At 45.3% G+C, this 25,964-nt stretch overlaps 3 protein-coding genes across 3 annotated transcripts in view; 2 read left to right on the forward strand and 1 right to left on the reverse strand.

The window, feature by feature from the left end:
* The first annotated feature begins 1,054 nt into the window (after positions 1-1,054).
* Positions 1,055-6,282, forward strand: rad54l (RAD54 like). The gene is made up of 18 exons (XM_053883616.1): positions 1,055-1,257; positions 1,338-1,421; positions 1,880-1,990; positions 2,061-2,121; positions 2,194-2,329; positions 2,713-2,782; positions 2,856-3,144; positions 3,323-3,447; positions 3,576-3,726; positions 3,801-3,927; positions 4,231-4,305; positions 4,389-4,519; positions 4,586-4,696; positions 5,169-5,292; positions 5,435-5,513; positions 5,578-5,757; positions 5,825-5,988; positions 6,081-6,282. Exons 1-18 carry the CDS (start codon positions 1,255-1,257, stop codon positions 6,280-6,282), a joined length of 2,223 nt encoding a protein of 740 aa, XP_053739591.1. The 5' UTR covers positions 1,055-1,254.
* Positions 6,283-6,544: 262 nt separating this feature from the next.
* Positions 6,545-14,377, forward strand: lrrc41 (leucine rich repeat containing 41). Its single transcript, XM_053849670.1, has 11 exons — positions 6,545-6,734; positions 8,692-8,778; positions 8,846-8,901; positions 8,963-9,647; positions 10,076-10,303; positions 10,425-10,589; positions 10,732-10,830; positions 10,897-11,025; positions 11,928-12,000; positions 12,107-12,344; positions 13,913-14,377. The coding sequence occupies exons 1-10, from the start codon at positions 6,632-6,634 to the stop codon at positions 12,324-12,326; spliced, it is 1,845 nt and encodes a 614-aa protein (XP_053705645.1). The 5' UTR covers positions 6,545-6,631; the 3' UTR covers positions 12,327-12,344; positions 13,913-14,377.
* Positions 13,665-25,964, reverse strand: part of arhgap39 (Rho GTPase activating protein 39) — a 48,283-nt gene continuing 35,983 nt past the window's right edge. Inside the window, exons 3-11 of the mRNA XM_053849658.1 lie at positions 19,315-20,578; positions 17,926-18,090; positions 17,455-17,640; positions 17,161-17,374; positions 16,168-16,241; positions 15,735-15,934; positions 15,503-15,594; positions 15,140-15,309; positions 13,665-14,917 (exon numbers count right to left, since the gene is read on the reverse strand). Coding sequence (XP_053705633.1) covers positions 14,723-14,917; positions 15,140-15,309; positions 15,503-15,594; positions 15,735-15,934; positions 16,168-16,241; positions 17,161-17,374; positions 17,455-17,640; positions 17,926-18,090; positions 19,315-20,578 — 2,560 coding nt within the window. The 3' untranslated portion in view covers positions 13,665-14,722. The remainder of the gene's footprint in view (positions 14,918-15,139; positions 15,310-15,502; positions 15,595-15,734; positions 15,935-16,167; positions 16,242-17,160; positions 17,375-17,454; positions 17,641-17,925; positions 18,091-19,314; positions 20,579-25,964) is intronic.

Here is a 25,964-nt window from a genome sequence, read left to right on the forward strand (position 1 = left end):
CATTTACTAAACAATCTGCAGACTGTATTGATGTAATGTCCCTATTTATGTAGCCATTATACTTTATAGTTTATTACTATCAACTGTGTCTGATAATCCTGATTTTCTTTTAGGCCAAATTGTTTCCTCTCCATCCAAACTACATATTGATAACATGTTGTTTTGACTTGGAAGACTTGGAAGAGTTATTGTGAATGTATGCACCTCCTTGGGATTCTTATTCTGGTGTTGTCGACATGCATATTCCTGTCACTTAAACAGACGCACACTTCAGTCGTGTACCTGTGGTGGTCTCATCAAAAGACCTTAATCTCTGTGTCTCTTTAAGCTCAGCACTCAAAGGACGTGTGAAAAATGTATGCATATATTTATACATCCAGTGTTTGTAAATGGCATTACTTATTTTTGTACATTCTGAATAATAAAATATTTAGAAATGATGTGTTCTCTTGGCTTTATTGCATGTATTAAACAATGCATGTCTGGTGCCTCTTCAGTTTATGGACATGGACCAAGAAATTACGTTCCTTTGAGATGCAGTCCACAAATAAAAGAAGATATTTTTGATCAAAGAAGGCATTTTTCATATACATACATTATTAAGTGGATTTATTCGTTTATTGAAATGAATTAAAATGCAATACAATTTATACATTTACAATACTGTATTCGTTTTAGTCGCGCTTTACACTGAAGTCTGTAATGTCAACGCCCCCTCTAGTGGTGAGTACTAGTAACTTATTCTTGGCATTTAATTACTGATATTAAATTAGATATCTACTAACCGTATCTAATTCATTTCGTTAATAAATTCCTACTCTATATAACAAATTTATCTATATTTGTGAGTTACAATGAGAAGAATGGAGGTGACTGCTAAACATTCAATTAAACTATAAGTACATATGCATGCAAGCACGATTGCGAGACAGAAAAAAAAACATGTCTAACATTTTTTCTACAATACTATACAGCAACGTGAAAAACCGCAAAGTTTTTTTTTTAGTTATTGTGCTATTATGAGCTTCGTCAGCCGCCGTAGTGTTGTGCAATATTTAGCGCGCACTTCAACCAAAACAGAGACACCACAGGTCGCATTTCTGCCAGTAACTGGTTAATTCAGTCTCGTTTGTCAACTTTAACTCTTTGGTACCATCAACAACGCGTGCCAGGCACACGGCGATCTGGTGCGCTTTAGGCTAATAGGCTAATTTAAGCTGAAGCTAACACGACAAGCGTCAGTGAGGAGCAAACATGGTGAGCTGACCTCAGGTTCTCATTGTCACTCTGTTTTAATGCCTCTCTTAAGATGTGCCATTCTCAATCGACTTATTCAGAGGAGAAGTCTGGCTCCCAGCCAGATGGCGAAGAGAAAGCAAGGCTCGGATTCATGCGAGGAAGACGACGAGGACTACAGAATTGTGGGTACAAATGTCAAGATATGTAGTCAGTGCTCATGAAAACCTGAGCATCTCAGGCAGAGATGCCAGAAATCAGTACTCAAGTAGCAAACTACTGATGTTGGTTAAAGTTTGGAAAACAAAATGACACTGATTTAATGTTGCCAGCAGAAGAAATGAGACCCAATTCTGCTTAACAATATTTAAAGTGCTCACCGAGCATGGTTCTAATCTTGCTTTCTACAGTGTTTTGTCATTTTTAACTTTTACACACAAAACATTTATTAAAATATTTTAGTTACATTTTTTTTTTTTTTTTGAAAAAAAGCTATTACTCCTTTTGTAATATACAAGTAGGAAACGTGATTTTAGTTTAGGTTTACAAATCATTTTTGATTATCAACCACAACCAGTGGCAAGAAAAAGGGTCATTTGAATAGTGATTTTATTGCTGATTCCCTCCCCACTGCTTTCTACAGGAGAAGAGAAGGAAAAGCAGTAAAGTCACAAGAGACTGCCACATCTCACCGTACAGGAAACCTTTGACTCAGCTGCACAACCGGCCCACTTGTCAGGATGGAGCCAAACATGTAAACACCTCACATATTCACCGGATGTGCTCTTAAATAATAACAGCCTTAAAAACTTTTTTTTCTACAGGAGGAATTCATTCGGCGCATTCTCTCCAAGCCATTTAAAGTTCCTATTCAAAATTACTCAGGTAGGCATTGGAGCCACCTCCACATGAAGGTAGTAGAAGTGGATTGATGGACTTGTTCCTGGTCTCCCTCAGGCCCTCTGGGAATCAGGGCTCTAGGTTTGAAGCGCGCCGGAATCAGACGAGCACTCCATGATCCTTTTGCAGAGGATGCTCTCGTTCTTTATTCACCAGAAACCCTGAGTGCTCATGACCTGATCAAGGCTGACAAGTAGGTGGCAGACAGTCCAGATCCTGCTGAGGAAATATCATGTGTAATGGGAGATTGTGTGTTGGTTTTGAAGATGGCTCATGTGTTAATCTGGAATCAGTGTCTTCTGAGAACTACCTACACCAGGGGAAGATGCCTGAGTGCTCCATTACAATATAAAAACATGGCAGTGATGCTCAAGTTCATTTTGATTCTTTAATACATGTATGTCAAGCTCCGTGCTTGTTGGCTACATCTACAATTGCACATAACCAACAACATAATGCATTACAACAATTGAAGCTCTCAGTTGTAAGATCCAGTGTTGTGTTTGTGTTTGACTGGGCTGATGTCTTATTGTATCAGTGCCTTGTGTCTATATCGTCTCTGTTTATCTTGTGTAGAGACAAACTGCCAGTCCATGTTGTTGTGGATCCAGTATTGGGCAAAGTACTGCGGCCTCATCAGCGAGAGGTAACCATGCAGACCCCTGTTGTGCATTATGTCAAATGTATCCACTGAACAGTGATGTTGCTCCTTTTTAAAGGGGGTGAAATTCCTGTGGGAGTGTGTGACTGGCAGACGAATCCCAGGATCGTTCGGCTGCATCATGGCTGATGAGATGGGTCTGGGCAAAACTCTGCAGTGCATTACCCTCATGTGGACTCTGTTGCGCCAAAGCCCGGACGCCAAGCCAGAGATCAACAGGGCCATCGTGGTCTCGCCCTCCAGTTTGGTCCGCAACTGGTATAATGAAGTTGGGAAGTGGCTTGGCGGACGTGTCACACCAGTGGCTATTGACGGAGGATCCAAGACGGAGATTGACAGGAAACTTGGTAGGTAGTTGAAATGAAGAATGTCTGACTTCAGCAAGCCACATGTGCATGTTCTACTGTCTCATCTGACTCCAAATGTTGTCTTACTAACAGTGAAAAAATGTAGAGAATAATTTTGTCTGTGTTTCCATGTGAGATGTTTTAGTTGTGATTGTTTTCTTTTGTCTTCCACGTTTAGTGAACTTCATGTCTCAGTTTGGCTTGAGAGTTCCAACACCCATTCTCATCATCTCCTACGAAACGTTCCGGCTGCACGCTGAAGTTCTGCACAAGGGCAAAGTCGGGCTGATCATCTGTGATGAGGTAATTTTAGTTGGCGTTCTTCATATGAGTTATTTAACAAACAGTGCGTTGTTCCTTCTCTCATTTAAAACCTGGTCCACACTTGGCTCAGTCTTCTGATGTCTGAAATCTGTTTCTACACTCTTCAGGGCCATCGGTTGAAGAACTCGGACAACCAGACGTACCAGGCTTTGAATGCCATGAGTGCTCAGAGGCGAGTGCTGATCTCTGGTACTCCCATCCAGAATGACCTGCTCGAGTATTTCAGCCTGGTGCACTTTGTTAATGCTGGCATCCTGGGTGAGTGATCACTAAGCACTTTCTGTTACTTTTCTCGCTGGCTTCTTCAATGGCTGCTCCTTCCTTTGTTGCAGGGACTGCTCAAGAGTTTAAGAAGAGATTTGAACTTCCCATCCTGAAGGGAAGAGATGCTGATGCCAGTGACAAAGACAGACAGACTGGGGAGGAGATGCTCAAAGAGCTGATCAGTATTGTAAACAGGTGAGCTGCATGACAGAATGGTGACAGAAGAGTCATTCCCCTTGTAATGTCGAGCGACCATGGAGTGTGTATATAACTATTCTTCACAACCTATTCTTGGTTTTACTAAGTGTTGTGCAAAGTGTGTATTTATCCAGAGAGTTTAACTCATTCCCAATAAATTCTCCTTCCACTTCTCAACAAATCCTGCAGGCCAGGTCTGCACTAGCTAGTTTTAGATTCCTGTTCTTGTTTATATCTTATTGTGGGATGTTTTTAACACCTTTTTATTCAGCATTCAAAATGTCATCTTTCTGCCTACAGGTGTTTGATAAGAAGAACGTCCGATATTCTGTCCAAGTATCTTCCTGTGAAAATTGAGCAGGTGGTTTGTTGCAGGTAGGAAGAGACTTCTCATGTCAACAAGACCAATGAGAAACAAAAATGAGGCAAAAGAGCTTGATGTGTCTGTTTCCGTTCAGGATGACTCCTCTGCAGACTGAGCTCTACAAACACTTCCTCAAACAGGCTAAACCCCTGGAGACATTACAGCAGGGCAAGATAAGCGTCTCCTCTCTGTCCTCCATCACTTCACTCAAGAAACTGTGCAATCGTATGTGACTCCGCAGAAGTGTGACGTCGGAATTATATGCATTGTTAATGCTTGTTTCTGTCTCAGATCCTGCTCTCATCTACGACAAGTGTGTGGAAGGCGAGGAAGGCTTTGTAGGAGCTATTGATCTGTTCCCCTCGGGGTACTCCACTAAGAATGTGGAGCCTCAACTCTCCGGTGAGATTTATTCATCTGTTTTTTTCCTGAGCGGTTTTCTATTTGGTACAGTTTACTAAGTAGTTGGCCGTCGGTGTGACATTGCAGAAAGTGTTTTATCTCAGAACAAGAGTAACAAACAAGTAATGATGGTTGGTTATTATTGAATGCCTGAAAGTAAATGATTCTTGCAAATGATGATAGTGCAATGGAACAGAAGTTTGGGGAGGGTGGCGACAGTGATGGTTCTGGAGATATTTCAAAAGTCCTGCTGGATTAGTTATGTTAATTTGATTTAAAAAAAAAGTCATTATGAATCTTTTGCTTTGTCTATTTTCTGTACTGAATTGTGAATTCAAAAGAAATTTAAGTTAGTTTGTGTCTGTCATAATAGAGTAGAATTGATCCTGTGTATACAGTGATCAAAATTAAGTTGATTTCCAAAAAGTCTGATTTAAAATTCACTAAAATTAGTTTTCTTTCTTTCTTAAAGGGAAAATGCTGGTTCTGGACTACATCCTGGCCATGACGCGGACCACAACCAGTGACAAGGTGGTGCTGGTGTCCAACTACACTCAAACGCTGGACCTTTTTGAAAAGCTGTGCAGATCACGAAGGTATGCCTGTTTGTCTGAAAGAAATTCAAGAGCTGAAAGCAGCTCCAAAATTCAGTCAACAACAGACGTGACACAGCATGGTGAGCATGAAAGAGCTGCAGTTGAACACTATTCTAATAACATCTGTATATATATATTACAGCTACCTCTATGTTCGCCTGGACGGCACCATGTCCATTAAGAAAAGAGCCAAGATTGTGGAGAATTTCAACAGCCCATCTGTAAGTCCCTGATGAGTGTCAAAGATCTGGTGGAATCTAATCTCTGTTTGTTATTGCTGCCAAGAATCCAGAGTTCATCTTCATGCTGAGCAGCAAGGCTGGGGGCTGCGGTCTGAATTTGATTGGTGCCAATCGTCTGGTGATGTTTGACCCGGACTGGAACCCTGCCAATGACGAGCAGGCAATGGCACGGGTTTGGCGAGACGGCCAGAAGAAGACCTGCTATATCTACAGGCTCCTCTCTGTAAGACACTTTTTATTTTGAGCTTCTCCTTACTCTTAAACTGACGGGGAACATGTGCGCTGGACAGACGGGGACGATTGAGGAGAAGATCCTGCAGAGACAAGCGCATAAGAAAGCTCTGAGCAGCTGCGTGGTGGATGAGGAGCAGGACGTGGAGCGCCACTTCTCACTTGGAGAACTGCGAGAACTTTTTACTCTCAACGAGGAGACAACAAGCGACACACACGACAAGTAACTCTTTTTTTAATCATTCATGTTGCCAGTGAGTGACTGGGGCTTGAAAAAGAAATAAACAGTTTCTTCATCTTATGCTTATTTTTCAGGTTCCGCTGTAGGCGCTGTGTGAACGGCATCCAGGTTCGTCCTCCTGCTGAAAACGCAGACTGCACCAGCGACCTGTCCCAGTGGATCCACTGCTCTGACAAGAAGGGACTCAGGGACCAAGTGCTGAAAGCCTCTTGGGAAGCTGCTGTCTCCTTTGTCTTCCACCAGCGATCACATGAAGACCAGAAGGGAGTCGTATAGTTGGACACACTCTGCTTTGTGTACATAAGAATATTTATTGTTTTTGTTTTTAAAAAAAAATAAAACGACAAAATGTAACATACCCATCAACCGTAGCTGAATTTGTTACATCGCGCCTCTCAGTTAAACATCGTTCACACCATATGTAAAAGCTAAATCCAATCGCAACTTACACTGCATGTCATAACGTGTAGTCCTCATTCAGCCGGTTGGCCGGTAGGTGGCAGAGACACGGAAATGCAACGAGAGGCACGAAGAAGAAACCGTCAAACGAGCGTCAACTTCGAAGAGTGTGTAGATGGACCACAACATTTACTTCTACCACTTCATTTAATGAAGAATCCTTACAATGGATGGTGACGGTGACAGAGCAACTCAAACCTGTTTGAAGACCATTTGCTTTCAAGCCGTAAGGAGGCATTTTGGCGTTATTGGCGCCAAATCTGTTGCCGGTGAGTGGGATGTACGGGCTTTAAAGGGACGCTAACCGACCACTAAGATGTCATTTCACCCGGATTACACCAGTTTAAACCACTAGATTATGACGACTAACAACTATTTTATAATGTAAAGAAATGTTTCAAGAAACTAACGATTGCACACGACATAATTATGTGTTGTTAAATTGACCAAACAAGAAGTCAGTAAAACTTTCAATGCTTTCTTCGTTGTAATTTTGTTTTGGTGGTGACATTTTTGTGTGTGTGTATATATTCCAAACATGGGTGCATCCAGATACTCAACCACACCAGGTACAGTATGTGGAGGGTTGCCCGCCAATTTGCAGAGGACCTGTAATCTGACATTTTTCGGATAAAATAACAAACTTTAGGTGGAAATTTCTTTCCTTTCAAGAGTCCTGTTCATCTCCTCCACTAAACCATTCGTTTGTGGATGGTAGGATGAACACAAATGATCTGCCGAAAGACTTATGTTAAGTTTATTACTATATTTTGTTCCCCGATCTGACTTCAGGTGTGCCGTCACCTCCCCACCTTTCTTGGTGTGGACCAAGGACCATGATGTATTTGTAGCCACTGTTTGTGGTGGCCATTTGCCCACCAGGTCCATGCTAGCCGATACTATTGGCTGTGGAAAAATATAACCCACGATGTTCATTTACGTTTGTGATGATCAGGCCACTCAACAAACATGCCTGTTGTAGTACAGGACATTTCTTGTCTAGCTGATGTTACTGATGACATATTGTTTTTGCAATCCAGTTGAGGAGCAGTACAGATTTGTATTTGAATGAAACACATCTCTGCCTGAACTACTGTGGAATTAATAAGAACTGATGCAAACTAGAGGTTTATTTTCTTTGCAAGGTGGCATCTCATCACTACACAAAACATGGGACATTTTAGAAATGACCAGACTGTGCTCTGTGAGGACCTGGTGAATCAATGAATATGAATAAGACATTGGCCTCTTCAGCCTGTTTATTCACATTTCTGCCAGTTTTAGCCAGGTAGACACATGTGTAGAAACATGTGTTTAGCCTGATAGTTTTGTCTCAAGGCATTAAGGTCCTCTCAAAGACCTTATTTTAACTTTGCTATTGATACCTTAATGAAATGCCTCAATCCTTTGTTTTGTGTCCTTTGTGGCATGTTTCACCTAATTCCGTTTTTCTGGAAGCCCACACTTGCAAAGTCAAGACCAGGGATATTCAGTTAGGTCCTCAGAGGGCAGTGGTGGTGCAGGTATTTGTTCCAACCAAAGTGTTGATTGTCAGTCTGGTGCCAATTGTTTCAGCTGACATCCGATTCCTGACTGGTTGGAACAAAAACCTGCCTCTACTCTGACTCGCACAAGAATTTCCAACTTCAGTGCTAAGGAAAAGTTGTCTTTGTAAAACTGCACATATGACAGACTCACTAAAGGTTTTTGTGACTCTGGTGACACGATATGTAGTGTTCATTCATTGCTTGAAGTGTCATGACACGCCTCTGGAACAGACCATAAATATGATCATATGTTGTCCACAAAGTTGGTTCTGTTGAATTACGTCACTAAAAAAGTAAAGCGAATGAAAGGGCTGAGCTGTATTGCACAGAGCGAGCCAGCTACTTGAGCTCCTCCACCTGAGGAAGGGCTTCTCCTCCAAACCTGAGAGGGCATCCCTCCTTCTTCCCCACAGAGGACCATGGTCCCAGATTCAGCAGGGCTCATTGTCACCTTGGCTGTGAATCTTTCCTGAGAATGAAAGGGCTTTGTCTGTGGCAGTGAGCAGTGATGCGAGCCCAACAGCCACCAAACTAAAATGTGTCATCACCATCACAGATTCAAAATGTCCTCCCCCTAATGTTGACCGCTTAGTATTGGTCTGTCTTTGGTCTCTGACAAGTGATAGGTGGTGCTGTAAAAGAGCACAGATCAGTTTAACAGCTACTTTCTCCATCTCAGATCTGCCGGTGGTTCTCATCAGAGAGCTGCTTTTTCATCTTTCAGTATGTGAAGTGACAGAGCTGCAGCCTGTGCTGGATCTTAAAGGTATTGTGTGTTAGTTCTGTGGCAGAAAAACATGTTCTAACACAGGTTTGTCTTTTATGAACTACAGGGGTCTCCACTCGCTCTTTTTGGCTGCGTGTCTTGGAGGATGTGTCTTTACACCATGTAGGTGCACCTGTGCTGACTGTGAAGAAGAGCTGTGCCTAACACTGTGTGTCATTTTCAGGCTTCAGACTTTGCAACTGATGAAGAACTTAGGCATGAAGTTCTGCGCGTGCTGTTTACCTGTGTGTTCTATAACTCCAGCAGATTTGCCTTCCAAAAACATATATCCAACCCAAGCACCTTCCTGTGGACGGCAGCTAAATACCTCAAACATTTTCTAGTCACCTTCAATGCTAACAATCCCCTTGAGAGGTTGGTCACCGAGCAGCGGTCTCTTCTGGCACGACTGGAGAAGCACGTCACCTGTGTAGCTATATCCCTGTCCTTGGCGCGGCCCGAAGGGGCTGCGAAAAGCGCCATTTATGTCCTGCATCGCTTGTTGGATCACGGTGCAGCCAGGAGAGTCATTCTCCAGGTGAACTGTCCCGTCACACTTGCCTGTCTTCTGCATGGAGAAGGACCCTCGGCCTCGCTCTCCCCTTCTGACACTGTCAGATCAGGACAAGGCCCAGGCCATGGGCCATTAAGCAAACGTAAAAAGGTGGAGGGTGAGGGTGAACTCCACCTAGCAATGCAGCTGCTCCACAAAACTTTAAACAGCTGCGCCGAAGCTGCAGGAGAGCCCTGTCCGCGGGGGAGGCTGGAGCAGCTGGAGATGATGGTGTGCAGCGGGAAAACGCTCCACATCCTCAACACCTCTCTGCCTAAGCTACAACACCTGCGCTCGCTCACGCTTCACAGCTCAAGTAAGTCTGCCCTTGTGCTCCGCTGGTGGTTGGATCGGGATGATGAACATCATAAGAGCTGCATACTGTGGCCTGACTAAGAGCATCAGTGTGTTTTGTGGACCCATTGATGTCGTCTGTCTGACATCTGATGTGACTGCAGCGTGAGGCAAAGGAGTGTCAGTGATTTTAAAGTGCCAAAGAGAGAACTGCAGCGTCACTAATACTTCAAAATTTAATATGAAGTTGCACACAGGTTAGCGATGCTGTTCATGAAACCCCCGGCCCGGGGGTTGGGGACCACTGCCCTACAATACACGTTTAATTGATGATGCACATCAGCTTATTCTTCCCTAATTCACTGTTGTGTTACCTGTCCCGTCCTGGCTGACTGGGTGTTCACCGTCCAGCTCCAGACTGCAGTGAAACCATCTGTTCTCTGTGCACAGGCACCTTCAGTGGAGCAGACGTGCATGGACTGTCTGTGGCCCTCAAACATCTGTCCATGAGCGGCAGCAGCTCCCTCTGCGACCTCACTGTCACAGGCCTGCAGCAGCCGGAGCACTTTTACCTTCTCTTGGATTCCAGTTCCGAACTTAAGTCCATCTCTGTGGACATGCAGCCCATGTACTGCTCAGTGCGCTCGGTGACGGAAGAGATTCCTATCATTGACAGAGGTGGGTTTTAAAAAGGAAATAGAGAAGCAAATGTAAACACAGTTAATTCAAATCCAGATTTTTTTTTTCAAAAGTAGGTCTCCAGCGTCAGTGACTGTGCCATCACACTGTTTATTTCCAGAGGTCTCCCTGGAGAAGCTGTCAGTGCAAGTAGCTCGGGTGATGACAGACGAGAAGTTCATCATAACCACCCTGAAGCGGTGTCCACGTTTGACCTCACTTCATGTGGCGGGTCTGAGAGCGCTTGTGGGCTGCTCCCATCAACCGCTCCTCACCACCCTCTCAGGTACAAGGTCATCGCTTGCCTGGAAATGGTATGTTTGTGAAATCTGAGCTGAAACTCTGCCTCTATCGTGACACATAGTCTAAGCATTTAATTGATTCTGTCTTTAAATGTGTTCTGAAGCTGGTTTGTGCTCACCTCTTAGTGTCCAGCAGCTGCTTGTCACATCTACACCTGGAGGACTTGAACCTGTCCAACTGTCTGCCAGAGATTCTCCAGCTCCTGAAACACGCCAGGTTACAAGGTGAGCAGCTCTCTTCTCCTCCCTCTCTCTAGTGGCTGCTGACTGAGTTGCTCTTACGTCTCGCAGAGCTTCATCTGGTCGACTGTCGCCTGCTTGAGAGGTGCGGCAACAAGCAGGAGTTTCTCAAGCAACTGGTGGAAATTCTTAGGTCCATGTCGTCGCTCCACACTCTCAGTTTGGCCCACAATCGAATCGGTGCGTCCCACACACGCCTGATGTGTACAACACACTAGAAAATATGTTTTAAAATATTATTCCACACTTCCTTCACTGAGCTTATTAATAACATAACTAATAAAATAATTTACTGTCATCACCCCTCTACCTACCTTATTTTCACTGAACTGTGAGACCCATATTATCCCCAGCAGCTTGTTTTCCACGAAGGAATGAATCATGAATTATGATTTTAAAAATCGGAGATCTAAGCTCAGCACGAATCCGACACTAGATGGCACTATTTAGTAAGTAAAGTAATGGAAATATTCACTGAAGCAGAATTCATTTTAAAAAATTACGTGTTAATAAGCAGCTGAAATACTTTAAATGGAAACATGCATCACTCATTACATACAATGTTGAAAAAAATTGTCTGGTTGAGCCAATGTATCCCAGTGAAGTACTAAAGGCTGTGTAGACATGTAATTACATGTAATGTATCACAGTTGTGATTTTTTTTCCAGTTTCTCAGAGGGATTAATGAAGGTGTCTATCTGTAACATCTGCTGCTTCTCCAGGGTCTTTGCTGTGCAGGGTTTACGCCGGGAGTTTTGAGACTGTGGCGGTGGCACAGCCAATCAGAGACAGTGAAGCAGGGTCAAACGTTTGGACATTTACAGAGTTCACGTTAGTTTGAGAGCTAAATCTCCAATCAGCAGCGACTTCAGTTCTGCGAGCGACGGACTTAAGTCATTTCCAGTGAAAACCATTGAAAACCCGATTATTTCCCCTTCATTTAAATAAGTTTGATCACGTGAGAGTCCATCTTTATAGAGAGATCATTTCAGCTGTGATGGTGCGCCTTGCTCATTGACATGGTGGGAACCCTGCCATGTCTCACATCTGACTGTCACTTTCTGCTGCTTCTGTGTCAACAGCCGCAAACGTGTGTGTGCTGGCAGAGCTGTTCTCAGGATCATCACCCAGCAGTGTGAGAAAACTGGATATCAGGCAAGGATGAGACACAAACTCTCATTTACGTCTAAACCCAACCTTGGAAGACCCAATGTGTGAACTGTGTGTGAGGATTCTGAAACACCGATTCTGTCACCAACAGTTGCAACTTCATTCAGGCAGCTGATCTACTTCAGTTCTCTGAAGTGCTAAAGGAGAACCGTCCTCCGCACCCACTGACCCTTGACCTCAGGACAAACCCGGGAGACAGAGATCCCGATACGTGGAACGCGGTGCTGAAGAGGCTGCGTTCGTTTTGCACCGTCGTGGTTGGGGGCTGGAAATCCACCGACACCATGGCGGATCACATCAGCAACATGTGACGGTGTGAGGTTCTACAGGTGAGCGCAACAGTCAGGTCTTCTGAGCCTAGTGTGTGGAGAGAAGGGGTCGACGCAATGTTGACATTTGATTTGTTTATTAAACCAACGTCTGTTCCACTTCCATAGTCTCCGGTCAGGCGAGTGGTGTGGACACAAAGACACAACGTTCATCATTAGTAGAACTCGGTAGAAAAAAACCCCAAAAAAAACATGTCTGGTTTAGTGGTCTGACTTTTTAAAGCTAAATGTTTCATGTTCCTGTTTTAGTCGATTCAAGTAGAAGAGTGAAGACTTGGATGTCTGCATGCTAACTGGTTCACCTGTGACAAGTTCACCTATGTACACCGAACACGCACGCTCGCACTCACACACTCCAGTCCTGATCGTAGCATCTGAGCTCTCATTCGTCAACTGTACTGTTAGTCAATTTTGAGCCAGGTGGCAGCAGAGAGTTCATTTTCCGAGCTTCAGGTTCTAGTGGTTTGCTGCGTTCCATTTGTGCTCAGTTTTGTGGCGACTTCACATTCAAATACGGTTGCAAAGGATTTATAAACATTTCTTTGTACACAATAAATAAAGTCTATCATATAAATAAGTGTGGCACACTGCAGAATATAACTCGGCAACTACAGATGCTTGAATATATCTTTTCCCAATTCGCCGGGGCACAATCCAGTTCTGAAGTCAAGAGGCGAATGGAACGCAGCGTTTTAGATTTCAGCAAAATTCAGCGATATTTCTCAGCTTACGCACTTCATCGCTGGGGTCAAGAAAGGACGTGTTGGGATGTGACACGACCGGCTAATTAAGTGTGTAGAAATTTTTAAAGAATGCATGACCGCACGTCTGGTCATTTCAGAGTGGACAGTGGTCAATGGAAAGGTTGTCCAGACTCAGATCCTGACCCTGCAGATCAGCAACCTTAATTCCCAGTTTCAAGTAGAAGTGGTCGTAATGTTAAGGCTGTGTTGTCTGTAAGTGATCCAAATAAGAACAGTCTTGATGATGAGTGAGGAAGTTGAATACTCTGACCTTCAGTCCCAAATGTCACTTCAGAGTGAGAGACTGCACACGAGTCAATGTGCGTCCACTTACATCAACATGGCCGACTGAAGTCACTTCCATCGCTGCAGACGGAGACTTTACCTTCTGCAAATATTTGTGTCTCCATCATCTGTGCGCTCGCAATGTACATGTAAGCTCGGTGGAGTGTGTTCGCACATCTACACACACACACACACACACACACACACAATCATGCGCTCGAGCGAGTCCCAGAGAGAGACTCGCACACTCACGGAGACCTCACAGAAACACATTGGAGTCTACAAGACAACATCTCAACAAGGCATTAATCCCAAATAAATAGAAATAAATTAAATCATACAAAAGAATCAGTTAAAAAACATTCTGTTAAATACGTCAAATCTCAAACCAACAACAGGGGATTCTCTGATGGGACGCGGGACACGAGACTGGGGGGCACATTCACAATCATTAGTGAGCAGAAAGGCCTGGGGCTGTGAAGGTGAGCGGGGGGCAGCAGTGTTGTTGGCAGTGATGTCATCGGATCCCTCTGCTTCTAGGTGAATGGTTGGCTGTCGCGGGACCAGCTGTGTTCTACATGTTCCTGATGGAGGACGTCAGGTGAGTGGACTTGGACACCAGAAGCTCAACAGTGCCTCCTCAGAGAGGGGAGTCCTCCAGCGTTCCATTCTGTTCCCCAGTCTCTCTGACATGACTGGTTCAAGTTGCTGTGTTGTTTGGTTGGTTCAGATCAAACCGTTTAGAGGGAGTTTTCTATGAAAAAGTGCTCTGTTCTTCTGGGTTCATTTCGTCTCTTGGCCAGTCGAGCCCAGCTTGTTTTGGGCGAAAAGTTGTGGCTCTGTGTTCCAGTGACCGTGTCCTCCTCACCCGAGACCAAGTTAACGTTCAGTGCAGTGTCGTAACGCTGACCATTTCTTGTTGAACAACCTGATGCTGAGCCTGAGCGAGTGTGAGACTTTAACATCTACGGCAGGAGGTTTGTGTGTCGACTTCAATAAATACATCTTCAGTAGTTTTGTTTCTGTCTTCTATACGTGATTGTACCCTACGAGACGTGTGTTTTCACAATGAAAGAAGTGTGAGTCAAATGTGGATCCAGTGAATTGAGGAGATCCCTGCAAAGTCCTGTGTTTTTTGTGTGTGTGTGTGTGTGTCTGAAGGCACACGTAGTACCGTCTGAATACTTCAGCACTTCATGTGCTGTGTGTTGTGTGTTGGAAACAAAGCGTCTATAAAACAGCTGGAGATGTGCAGTGAACTGAAATCAAGGCAGCAGCAGCAGATGAAACGTGTCACGCAGCAGGTGCTGGACTGTGTGTGTGTGTTTATACATGAGTGCAGTGGAGGGGCTATAGGATCCCGTCCATGAAGCTGGTGTCCAGCCGCTGGATGAGCACCCGGATGAAGGACATCTCCTTGCGGGTGTTCTCGAAGATCACCCTGGGGTCGTCCGACTGGCAGCGCAGGCAGTTGGGCGCCATCACCATGGCCAGGTTGTTGACGTCCATCTTTGTGATGGTCACGTTGGTGGGCTGGGCAAACACCTGGGCATGACAAACACACAGGATGCTGTCAGGGCTGGTGGTTTTCAAGTTAAAAGAACTGTTCCATTGGCACAGATTATGACTTTATTGTCATTTTTATTACATATGTCATCGGAAGATGCTGGCGCCAAGAAGTGTGACTGTTGCCAGTCATTCAACCTCAATAATGCAACAACAAATGTTGCATGTCTGCTGCTGTGTTTGCGTGCAAGAGTGCGTCACCTGTAGGAAGCGGATGAGGTAGCAGAGCACCAGTTTGTTGATGTGGGGCAGACCCAGCACCACGTTCACGGCTGCCTCTGGGTTGTCATAGTGATTTATGCACTCTTCGTAGAACTCGTGAGGGATCAGCGGCTCCTCCAGCTCCCGGTACCAAAGCTTCAGCAGAGATGCTACACAAAACACACAACACACACAACACACACACACACACACACACACACACACACACACACACACACACACACACACACACACACACACACACACAGAGACCTTTGAATCCACTCTCTTTCAAAATGCAGGGATGTCCAACATGGCAAAGACCCATTATATCAGGACAAGGCTCGCAGGCAGAGCATATACCTGGGATGTGCGGGTCCTCCAGCCCAGTGGGGATTTTCCACTGATCCACTTGCAATTTCAGCGCATTCACTTCATCTATGTCTCCTGGCACCCTGCAGGTCAAAGGTCAGAGATAGAGTCTAGTGGGGTTCAACGTTGACGATGACATTAGCGTAAAGTGTAAACAGAGCTATGTAGTTGTGAAGGATTCTTGTACGAGACTGAGACACATCAGTCAAGCAATACACCTCACCTAAAGATGCCTTCAGTCTGGTCCCCGTTCAGACCCAGGACCTCTTCAGAGAGGCGGGTCTGCACCCAGGGCAGCTGGTGGTCTGGGTAGCGCTCCTTCTGCAGAGCCATCACCTCCTCCAGAGATGAGCCAAACATGGAGGGGCTGAAGATGGCGTTCCTGGCATGGCAGATCTCTTCTAGACAAGGTTTCTGGAGACCCTGCGCACACACACACACGTGATGTAGATGTGTCCATTTCATGACAGTGCAGTCACAGAGAACACAACAGGGATCAACTGGAGGTCGCTGTATTCAGTCACAGCGACAAATGGTGTGTTAATGACCCACAGAGATGCTGGCAGGTTTCAAAGGCTCACAGCCACACACACCCACACACACACACACTCGCTGAGCAACACACAAAAAAAGGTTTGACGTGTGTGTCTCCTCACCTTCTTGGCACCAGTCAGAGCAGCTTTGGTCAGCTTCCTGTAGCAGTATTTGGCATAGCTGCTGATGGCCACCCCTGGAGAGAGCTGGAGGTCAGTGGAGGCATGAACGCTCACACACTAATCTGACATCAATGGTTTTAGTCTGTGCTGATGAGCCACAACCCTGTTACACCAACCGTGGTTTAGAGCTGCTGACGTGTGCTTGCGTCACTTGTGTCCGTGTTTGTAACGTCCACCTAAAATCAGAAGTCTAGAAACACCCGGACAATTTAAGGCTCATGGCTGAACCTGCGTCCTCATGTTGGCCTTTCGCATGTCTGACTTTCAATCTGGTTGAATTCAAGTGATCTCTTTTGAAAAAGATTCGTAGGGAACACATGACACCCATGTCGCTGATCCTTCACATGAACGTGCTGTTCACCTCTTTCACCTCTTAGTTTATCAGCGAAGGAAAATGTCTTGGGATTTATGTGTCATTCACATCAAAGCCACAAGGAGTGAGCAAACAGCTCCTTACTCAGTTAAGACAACCATCAGTCATCCCTCCCTCCACTACCTACAACGACAGAGTTTGATGTGTCCGAGGGCAGTTGTCTGAAGTCACTTCTGTCATCTGTAGTGTGTCACAGCCGCATACAGTATGCAGTTAACGGAGGATACAAAATGCCAATATGGGTTCGCAGCTGTGACGATTGTGTACATTAGGGGCCTCTGAATTGCTAAATTCAACTCAAGAAGTTGCAAGCAGAAGTGTGAAAAGTCCTTAGAAGGTAAAGAATGAAGTCATCTCCAAGGAGAATGGCAATATGATGATATTACGGCTGGAACATTTGGTCCCAGAGCAGACAGATGAATCTGATCTTGAATATTAACTTCGGAATTTTTCTTCGAAAGCGACGTGTCTCTCTGGAAACGGACCGACGTTATTAAAATCCACAACTCATCCGAGGTCTCCTTCCTATCCCACAGTCATGGCGTGTGTCAGGCTCTCACCCTTGGTGTCGTTGAGGGGGTCCATGTGTCTGCAGATGTAACCCTCCAGGTAGTTGTGGAAGCGTGGCGTCGGGGGAAAGAAGGCCAGGCAGATGGCCATCAGCTCCCAGCCTCGCTCCAGGCTGTCGTAGCGGAAGTTCTCGGTGGTCTGACGACACAGCTGGATGTAGAGTTCGTCACGCAGACCCTGGTGGCTCCATCCTCGCACCACGATCTGAGACACACCAGTGGCGCATCACAAACAACTCGACAACTTTAAAGCATCGAGCAGAATCGGGATGTGATCTGACAAACCTCCAGAGCCACCGACAGTGGGTCAGCCTTGGAGCGACGGTCCCCCATGTAGGTCTGGATGAGCTTGAAAATGTCCACAGCCTCCTTCTTCACCGCACGGTCGGAGGTGTTGATCATGGGCTTTTTGATGGGCTCACTGCTCCACGCAAGCATGTTGGCAATGGACACCTTCCTTCTGAACAACCCCTATTGACACCATGACAAAAAGAAAGAAAGGAATCCATTGACTGGACTTAGTTCCAGACTTATCTATACATATTCCAAACAACTGAAGGTCCAGTCTTCATACTGTGGATGGATTAAAAAATGAGCTGGTCAGGATAAAGACGCCTGAATCTTATGCAGCTCAGCTCTAAAGCGCCCTCTAAACATTAGAAGACGGCTGCCTCCATTTTAAGCAGATGGAGGCAGATGCAGGTGCACTTGATGTTCACTTAGACAATAAAAGAGAAAGACAAACACCTGTCCTACCTGTGTGTGTTTGTTGAAGTGCTTCGACGCCCAGTTCTCTATGTCGGTCTCAGACGACGGCTTCCTCAGGGAGAACTCTGTGAAAATGCCACAGCTGGCGCTCGGCATCATGTTCCTGGCATTTCTGCTTGCCTCGAACTGTGCGCAGGCTCCAAGGTCTTCGGACTGTCACGGAGAAGGAAGACGGAATGTCAGTCATCTGTCTTCTGCTGCATGTTAGCAGCTCAGACACGTGGAGTCCTGAGTGGGATTAATACTGACGCACTAATACGTCAAAATCCACAGGAACGGTCTAACAAAGAGACCATTTACACACTTGAAATTACTAACAGCAGCAGCAACTGAAGGTGCAACACTCGCTCACTCTCCGACAGAATTTTTATTAATGGCCTTCTCAGTTCTAGACCAAAGTCTGAGTAAGATACTCTCCTTCATGTATGAGGAGCTATGCCACCGTTTTGGACCACCATCAAGCCTTATCATGACCTTCATTTAACACCAGTTAGCCAAGCGATGATGACTACATATTTTAAACAATCTCAAGATGCTTCCATTTTGCCCGCTGTCACATCCTTATTTCACTGTCAAGGTTTCAGTTTCAGACCTCACTACTATAGTCAAGCTGAAAAACACATGTTGGGCGTCAACTCATTGCTGTGACGCTGACGCTGGAATGAAAATGGTCGATGTGATGTCAACGGTGTATTTAAGCGGAAAGAGCCGCGTAAAATAAAGGCGTGCTGAGGTCATCACATCACAATCAAGAGTTTTCACAGTGTGGTGATCTCATAAGGTCGAACACTGTTTGATCTCAGCAGCACTGAACTGGAGGTCAGAAAAGTAACATTAGTATCAGTATCACAGAGGGCCAATGTGTATTTTAAGTCCCAAACCAGTGTCTGAATCTGAAAGATTACAGGCAACTCTGAAGTTGCCGATGTTAACAGCTAAAACATAACACATGGCTGTCAGAAGTGGGTCAGACAGCTGTAAGGCAGGTGCCCTTGTGGGGTGAATCACTTATTTGGCCATTGTTGGACTGTTCTGCAGTGTGAGGGTCAAGCAGAACACCTTTTCTAGCCTGCAGCCACTCAGCTCCTGCAAGCAACTAAGTGTGAGTCAGTGTTGCTCCACATTTTATTGGGACAAGCATTTGCTTTTACAGAAGCCCTGGTCCAGGGCCTGTGCTTCTCTGCACCATGTTTTGGAGACCACGCAGACACGACTGTGGCCTGGATCACGCCACACATGAGTAAATGAAAACCCTGGTGGTCGCAAAGTTAGCATCTGTTCCAATTGTCTTAATTGGAATAGCAGTAATATGGTGGACAGCCAAAAGAAACATATCGAGAGCAATTTTTCACCTGACCCAATCATGTGTTCACATACCTGGGAGGGGTGCAGGTATGGTTCTGGGGAGGCCAGGCTAGTTTGGACCGACAGGCTTTTCTCCAGAAGAGCCTGAGGGAAGCCCAGCCGGTCAAATGTGCTGCGCTTCCAGTGGTGTCCGTCGCTCTGAGCCAGGGCCTCGTCCTCGCTGAAGGCCCTCTGGACAGGCCCCGGTAACGGCAGGGGCACTGCACCGTCACTTTCGTACCCATCTTTGGAGGCGCTTCCCTGCGTACCTCCTCCTTGCCCTGAATCCCAACTGCTCCTCTGTTTCATCACCTGCTGTGCCTCCCACGCCAGCCGGGCCTGGGCCAGCATGGCCTCAGAGGCGGTGCCACCGAACTCTCCCTCGAGGCCCCCACAGCGAGCCAGCTCCTGAGGCAGTGATGGCTTGCGGTTCTTACGTTTGCGATTACCTCCAGGAGAGAAAGCACCAGGGTTGGACAACGTGTGAGTTTGGCTCGTCCAGGAAATAGAGTCCTCATAAAGCAACCTCTGACCCCCCTCGCCGCCTTCCCCAGTGTAGTCCAGGAGCAAGCGAGGGTCCCGAATCAGAGACTGGCTGTGCTGCAGAGTGTAGGAGCCCCCATATGAGCCCCCGTAGCCTCCTGTGGTGCCGTAACGGAGCAGCCTGTCAGCAGTCTTGAAGCGGGGGCTTGAAGACGACTGCTCGACGTACACGAGCTGCTTGACGTATTCCTTTCCCACTGGACTGTACTCCAGACTTTGGGTCTTATCTGGACACTTCTGCCGGGTCAGGACCAGCTGCCCATAGGGTGACTGGCTCTGCTTTGGCGAGTGATATAGGGGGCCTGAGGACTTTCGAGCAGGTGACTTGCCATAGAAGGAAGAGTCAGAAAGGTGCATGTCACTTGGGGGCTCTTCGTAGATGGGAGGGGCCTGGTAATCCGATGGCGGTTCCTCATACAGCGGGGGCTCGTAGGCGTAGCGTGGCGAGGGCGGTTGGGAGTCTGCTGATAAGCGACGATTGGTACCGGTGCCACCAAGTTCAGCCCGCTTCAGATAGGGAGACTGACGGCGGTCTGCATAGAGGACAGGGGAGCCATCTGCCTCAGAAGGAGGGTTGCTCCCTGAAGAGCGGCGAGTTCGTGAAGTAGTGCCCCCTCCGGAGAGAGCTCCAGGTGTTGGAGGATCACAAGGGGAGTAGCCATTTCCCTGGTGGGCCAAGAAGCTGGGCTCTCTGTCTGTCACCTTGATCAGCATTCGCTCTTTAGTACCCGTGTTCCACCTGAAGGGGGACGTCCTGAGGAGGAGAGTGAGACACAGTTTGTCATTGTTGGAACGCTGCACTCACTGTAAGAAAGGTTGACTCCTCTCTTTGCAACAGACTCAACAGTCCATTACACTCCATGCTGCGAGTGTATGACGGTGAAAAAAGCTGTTAGCAGAGCAGCAGGAGCCTGAATGTCAACAAGCTGTGCAGGCAAAGACCTGCTGCATTTGAGAAATGAATCCACAACACTCACACTGAACAGACTTATGAGAACAATTATATGTTGGTCTTTAGATTGAATGAGCTGAAGACATGGTGGGGAAGGTTAGCTGAGCAGCGAGGGAGCGGTACAGAACAAATCTGCATGACATTTCAGCAACAATATGTCAGTGAATCCTGCAGCATTGTGCAAGCAGAGATTGAGGAACGTTGTTTTGAGGTTATAATAGAGAGAGAAAGAGAGAGAGAGATTCAGCTGCAATAACAAGTTGAATGAGGAACTATGGTTCTCAGAGTAGATCAACAAAACCCTCTTAAGGCCACTAGAACCTTGTATCTGCTTCTTTCTTGCAGTCCGGCTGAATCCTCAAAACAGCCACTGTTGGCAACAACAGTTGGATCTGCCTCTTTTCAGTGTGAGGTCGGAACAATCTGCTGTTCAGACTTCAGGAGGAAAAGAGCGAAAGAGCCGAGTTGAAGAACAAGAGGTGAACTCTGTGAAAGGGATGGAAGTGTGAAATTGATTCCTGTTTTGGCCATCTTGCTGTTTTAAACACTTCCACGCTGATCCAGGGGCCGGTGGCGGATAATAGCTGGTGCACTTGTGGATCCTTCTGTGTTTGCAAAACACTTCTCACAGAGCTCTCACACTTTCAAGTGTTCTTCTGATCATTTTTTTTTTCAATCAATGCAATTTGTCTCCCGCCAGCAGCCAACTCCAGCTCAGCATTGTTCTATTCTTTAATTATTCAGATTAACTTGACCCCAAACCCCAAATCAGTTTACATCCTCCCTGTCTGAGTAGTGATGCTTTAGTGTCCTCTTCATCTCAAACAAAAACTCCAACAGTGATTAGTCAGATGCTACACTGATTGAACAAGCTAGATGTTGATATTTGGAATGAATTTTGAATGTAGCGGCAGCAGACTGGTGCCAGGCAAGCACAAAGACTGCCTTATGAGAGTAGCAATACTCTATCTTTCTATTGGATCAGCAGGTAAATTCTCCAACTGTTGTCAGCGATCCTTGCTGGCTGACAGGAAGCAGCAGGTAACAATTTGTTATGAGGCCTTGGTTGCAACATCTCACACAAAATAAACAATCACAATTAATATAATTTTATAGTGGAATGTTTTTGAATGCAATCATTATATCTGGCAGCACAGTGGTGTAGTGGTTAGTGCTGCAGCCTGACAGTAGCTTCCTCCCACACTGCAATAACATACAGAGGTGAAGAGATGACTGTCCCTTAGCTGTGAGACTGTGCATCGAAGGATTTCTATATGTGGCCCGGTTTCCGCCAGGATTTTTTGTGACCACTCCACCCCGCCATAAAACTATTTAATCTGACAATAGATGTTTTTCTTTTTTTTTTTTTATATATAATTTTATGTTGACTGAGCTAATAATCTTAGAACATGCCGATGATTGAAAAAAGGTGTTGTTACATGATAAATATTTCTGGAAAAATCAATTCACATAAGAATTGCAATTCTCAACTGGTATAATCCATTCAAAATCGATTTTCAAAAATAGTGAATCAAAACATAAAAAAAACACCATTCAGTAACTACGAGCAACGTCTTGTCTTCACAGGTCAGCCCATCAGTGAGAACCAAAACAAAGCTGGCTGAGAGGCCGCTCGAACCACTTCAGTATTCGCTCAAAGCTAGAGTGTGGCGGCATTTGGGGTTTTACCAGAAACACCCAGATACACTGAGCTGGACAAGACACAGTGTGCTGGCATTGCAAAACTCACACAACAAATGTGCCGACTCGTATTGCGAGGCATAACCTGGAGAACATGGACACACCGAGCGGTCAACCACACATTCAATCTAATCGGAATTGTGAGGAAATGAAAGATTCCCACCCCTATAAACTGTGCTCAATCAGCATTTGACATTTTTTTTAGTTGAAAAACAAAGAAGCTTGGAACTTGTAATTCAGTATTTAACACACGTTTTTGTTGACTTTTGATTCAATAGCTGCTTCAGGGACATGTGATGTCAGTAGGCAAGACATACAAGTCAGATATATTTAATATCCATGATGCCTTGCTGCTGCCACACTAACAGCATCTCCGGGCTTCAAACGCTCCATAGTTCAGCTTTAGAGCCTATTAATGGAGATCAAACACAAATCAAATGGCATGTGAATACAAGCATGATGTGGAGAAAACAGAACAATGCCCTTGCTCCTTCACATTATTCGCTTTGACTCGCAGAACACATGATGCCTTCGTCCACAGAGTCCATGAAAGAGGAGATGCAAAATCACACTGGCACTGAATCAGACCTGATATCTTTGAGCACAAGGACCGACCAGGGACATATGAAGCACGTTATTCCCACAGCAAACAGATCTCAGCTAGCTAACTCCCATGTACGTAGAGCTGATAAAAAGTATGTTAACCGTAAGGGACAGCTCTGATTAAGTGGCACAGAGGCTGGTGGTGCCCTTCAAAACTATCTCCAGCATTTGTGCCAAATACTGTGACATCATTACCAAACTGCTTGAGGAGCATCAACACTGTTGGGAAATGCAAACAAATAACGCAAGCTAAGGTGACATATTAACAAATCCTGCTCCTTTTTACTGTCCCTCCTGACAGTAGATTCCTTCACCAGGGACTCATGGATGAGCAAATCCAGAGAGAAAGGCAACAACTGTTTCTTCCTTGCTTTTTTAAGCCTGCAAATATTTCTTTAATAAAATATAAATTTGCTATTCTGCAATGGTTATCAAAGCCTTGTGATGGCGCGATTTGTCCCTAACCACACCTGCTCTGTTGCAAATGATCTGATGTCGTGCCCCCGTCTATGAAAAACACAACTTTATAAATATGTTTTTGTTTTTCTTCTCATTACATATCCACTGATAACAGTGAGTCTTTCATGTTGATCTGATACGACCAGGTGACGTTCTTGGTCTATTCCTGGGGTGCTGCAAGAGCTCCCAGCGAGGACAAGATTTTTGGCTCCTGAGAAAAGGTCAATGTCAAAGGTCAAACCACAACCTACATAGTGGCTCACATGCCTGAAATATTTTTAAATGTTTCCACATTGTTTAATAAAATGAATGTGTACTCACAAGATAAGCTAAACGAGGAAGCTTATAGATCTGAGAAGGATTTATTTCCCATTTTTATTTAACACATGCCAGCTTTTAACCTACAACGTTTGGTATAGGGCAATAGCTAGACTGGAAAATGTTAGAACACACAAGCATCATGACAAAAATATTCATTCACGGCTGACATTTTCAAGCGTCACATTACGCTCCATTGTCTGCATCTCCCCACCAAGCATGAAATAATGGAGGCGTGTATCATTTACATGCAGTTTCCACCACATGTCAACTGACTCCACTGGAGGGATGCCATGACGTGCGCTTGTGCGTGCGCGAGTGTGTGATAGAGACTTGACACATTACCGCATCCAATAAAGACTGGATGCGAGCAGATCTTCAAGCCATCTGGACTGGCAGTGTGCAGCTGTGACACCAAACACACACACACACACACCACTTTGATTCTCTCCCCATCAAAGGTTTTGATGCTACACGCCTGGTTTCTATGGGTGGCCTTGAAACACGGAAGAGGACATGGGTTTGGGCTGCTGAATGTCTGCTGCTAATAGGTTCCACGATTATGCTCGTCCTTTAAACCACCAGGAGTTTGCAGGGCAGTCTGTTCTGTCTCAAACCTTTTTAGTCTTTCGCATGCAGCTTGTGCCTGGTTTGTCTTTGTGCCTTATGTTTTAAGTGTCAGTGGCACTTACTTTCCATGCGGTTGAGGACCGGGGCATTGGAAAGCATTTGGTGAGATAAAGCAAGCGTATGGCATGAGAATCCACATGCAAACCCCCCAGGACTGGAAGTAAGACACCCACTTGTCCACCAGGTTCTGCATACTGTACATCGTATAAGGATGGTGCGGTACATTTTGACTTGTTTTAAGGGGAATAAAGATACTTAAATATCAATCAAGTCATAAAGACGAAATGAGGTAATTGAGCAATTGTTCTTCATGCCAGGGGTTTCTTTGACTGTGAAATCTTCACATTCACTCAGCCTAACATTCAGAAGAAGAATAGAATGCTTTTCTTTTTTCACCTCATGAACATTCACGTAAATTGTCACTTAACATTGCAACAACAAATGGCAACAATGGGCATTTTTTGCAGACATTTAATCTTGTTTAGTTCACTTAGTGCAATTACTGCAAAAAGGTTACACTGTTTACAACCTACTGGGTTATTGGATTAGTCCTCCATTCAAAATGAACCCAGTAACCTGTGCTCTAATGTATGCAGCTCCTCTACAAGCCCAATAAAAAGCATCCGTTGTCATGATTTAGGATGCATTTCTCCACTCTTGACAAACACAGATCGTGTCTAATTATTATTCAGATGAATGGAAGTGGTAGTGGTGCAGACAGTAAATCATGCCTAACACAGATACTATTCAAGTCCATCCTTCTCTCCAGAACTTCATTAGCCACCCCCCTCTCTTTTACTGGATCTTCGGTGTGCAGAACAGAAGAGCAAGGTAGAGGTCAATCGCTCCCATCTGTCATGCAGGAAGCTGCGTGTTTTATGACAAGCTAGCCGCTGTGCTCTACTCTCTGGCTTCAAGGAGCAGGAAGCGAACACCTCCATTTAGCTTTGAGGTTGGACACACTGCTGCTCGCTTCACTGCTGTCATTAAATGTTGGTGCAGCAGCCTCCAGGAGGGGAGCATTTAATGCCAATTAATTCTCCTTTCAATGACTGTATTGAGCAGATATCACCTGAGCAGAGAAAATGTGCAGACTCAGGTGCCTTGTTCGAGACCTTCGCGTACGACGGATGAGTTCACATACGGTTTTATTACACACCTTTTACCAGTGGAATCATGGGCAGATACCAGCCTCTCATTTTTTAATAGATAACCTTCAACTAGATAAAATAAAAACACCAGAATGGAACCATTGTGACAGGTAATTTAATTTTAATATTAACCAATATGTCTCCATCTTCCTTACGGTTTCATCCAGAATTATTATTTTTTCAACCAAATAATTTGGCCACATATCTGACAGCAAAGAATGAAGGTAATGCGCGTCAAGTCCGGAGCAAACATCACATCATATTGCCACAGTATTGAGGCATATTGATTAAATGCATCATTTGTTGTTGGTAGTGTTGAGCATGCT

The sequence above is a fragment of the Synchiropus splendidus genome, chromosome 1 (assembly GCF_027744825.2).
Source record: "Synchiropus splendidus isolate RoL2022-P1 chromosome 1, RoL_Sspl_1.0, whole genome shotgun sequence".
NCBI lineage: Eukaryota > Metazoa > Chordata > Actinopteri > Syngnathiformes > Callionymidae > Synchiropus > Synchiropus splendidus.

Coding starts and splice junctions, on each gene's coding strand:
- rad54l (XM_053883616.1), top strand. Junction 2,122..2,193: donor TCCTATTCAAAATTACTCAG/GTAGGCATTGGA, acceptor GGTCTCCCTCAG/GCCCTCTGGGAATCAGGGCT. Junction 5,758..5,824: donor ATATCTACAGGCTCCTCTCT/GTAAGACACTTT, acceptor TGCGCTGGACAG/ACGGGGACGATTGAGGAGAA.
- lrrc41 (XM_053849670.1), top strand. CDS start 6,632: ATGGATGGTGACGGTGACAGAGCAACTCAAACCTGTTTGAAGACCATT. Junction 11,026..11,927: donor TTTGGCCCACAATCGAATCG/GTGCGTCCCACA, acceptor CTGTGTCAACAG/CCGCAAACGTGTGTGTGCTG. Junction 12,001..12,106: donor GTGAGAAAACTGGATATCAG/GCAAGGATGAGA, acceptor TGTCACCAACAG/TTGCAACTTCATTCAGGCAG.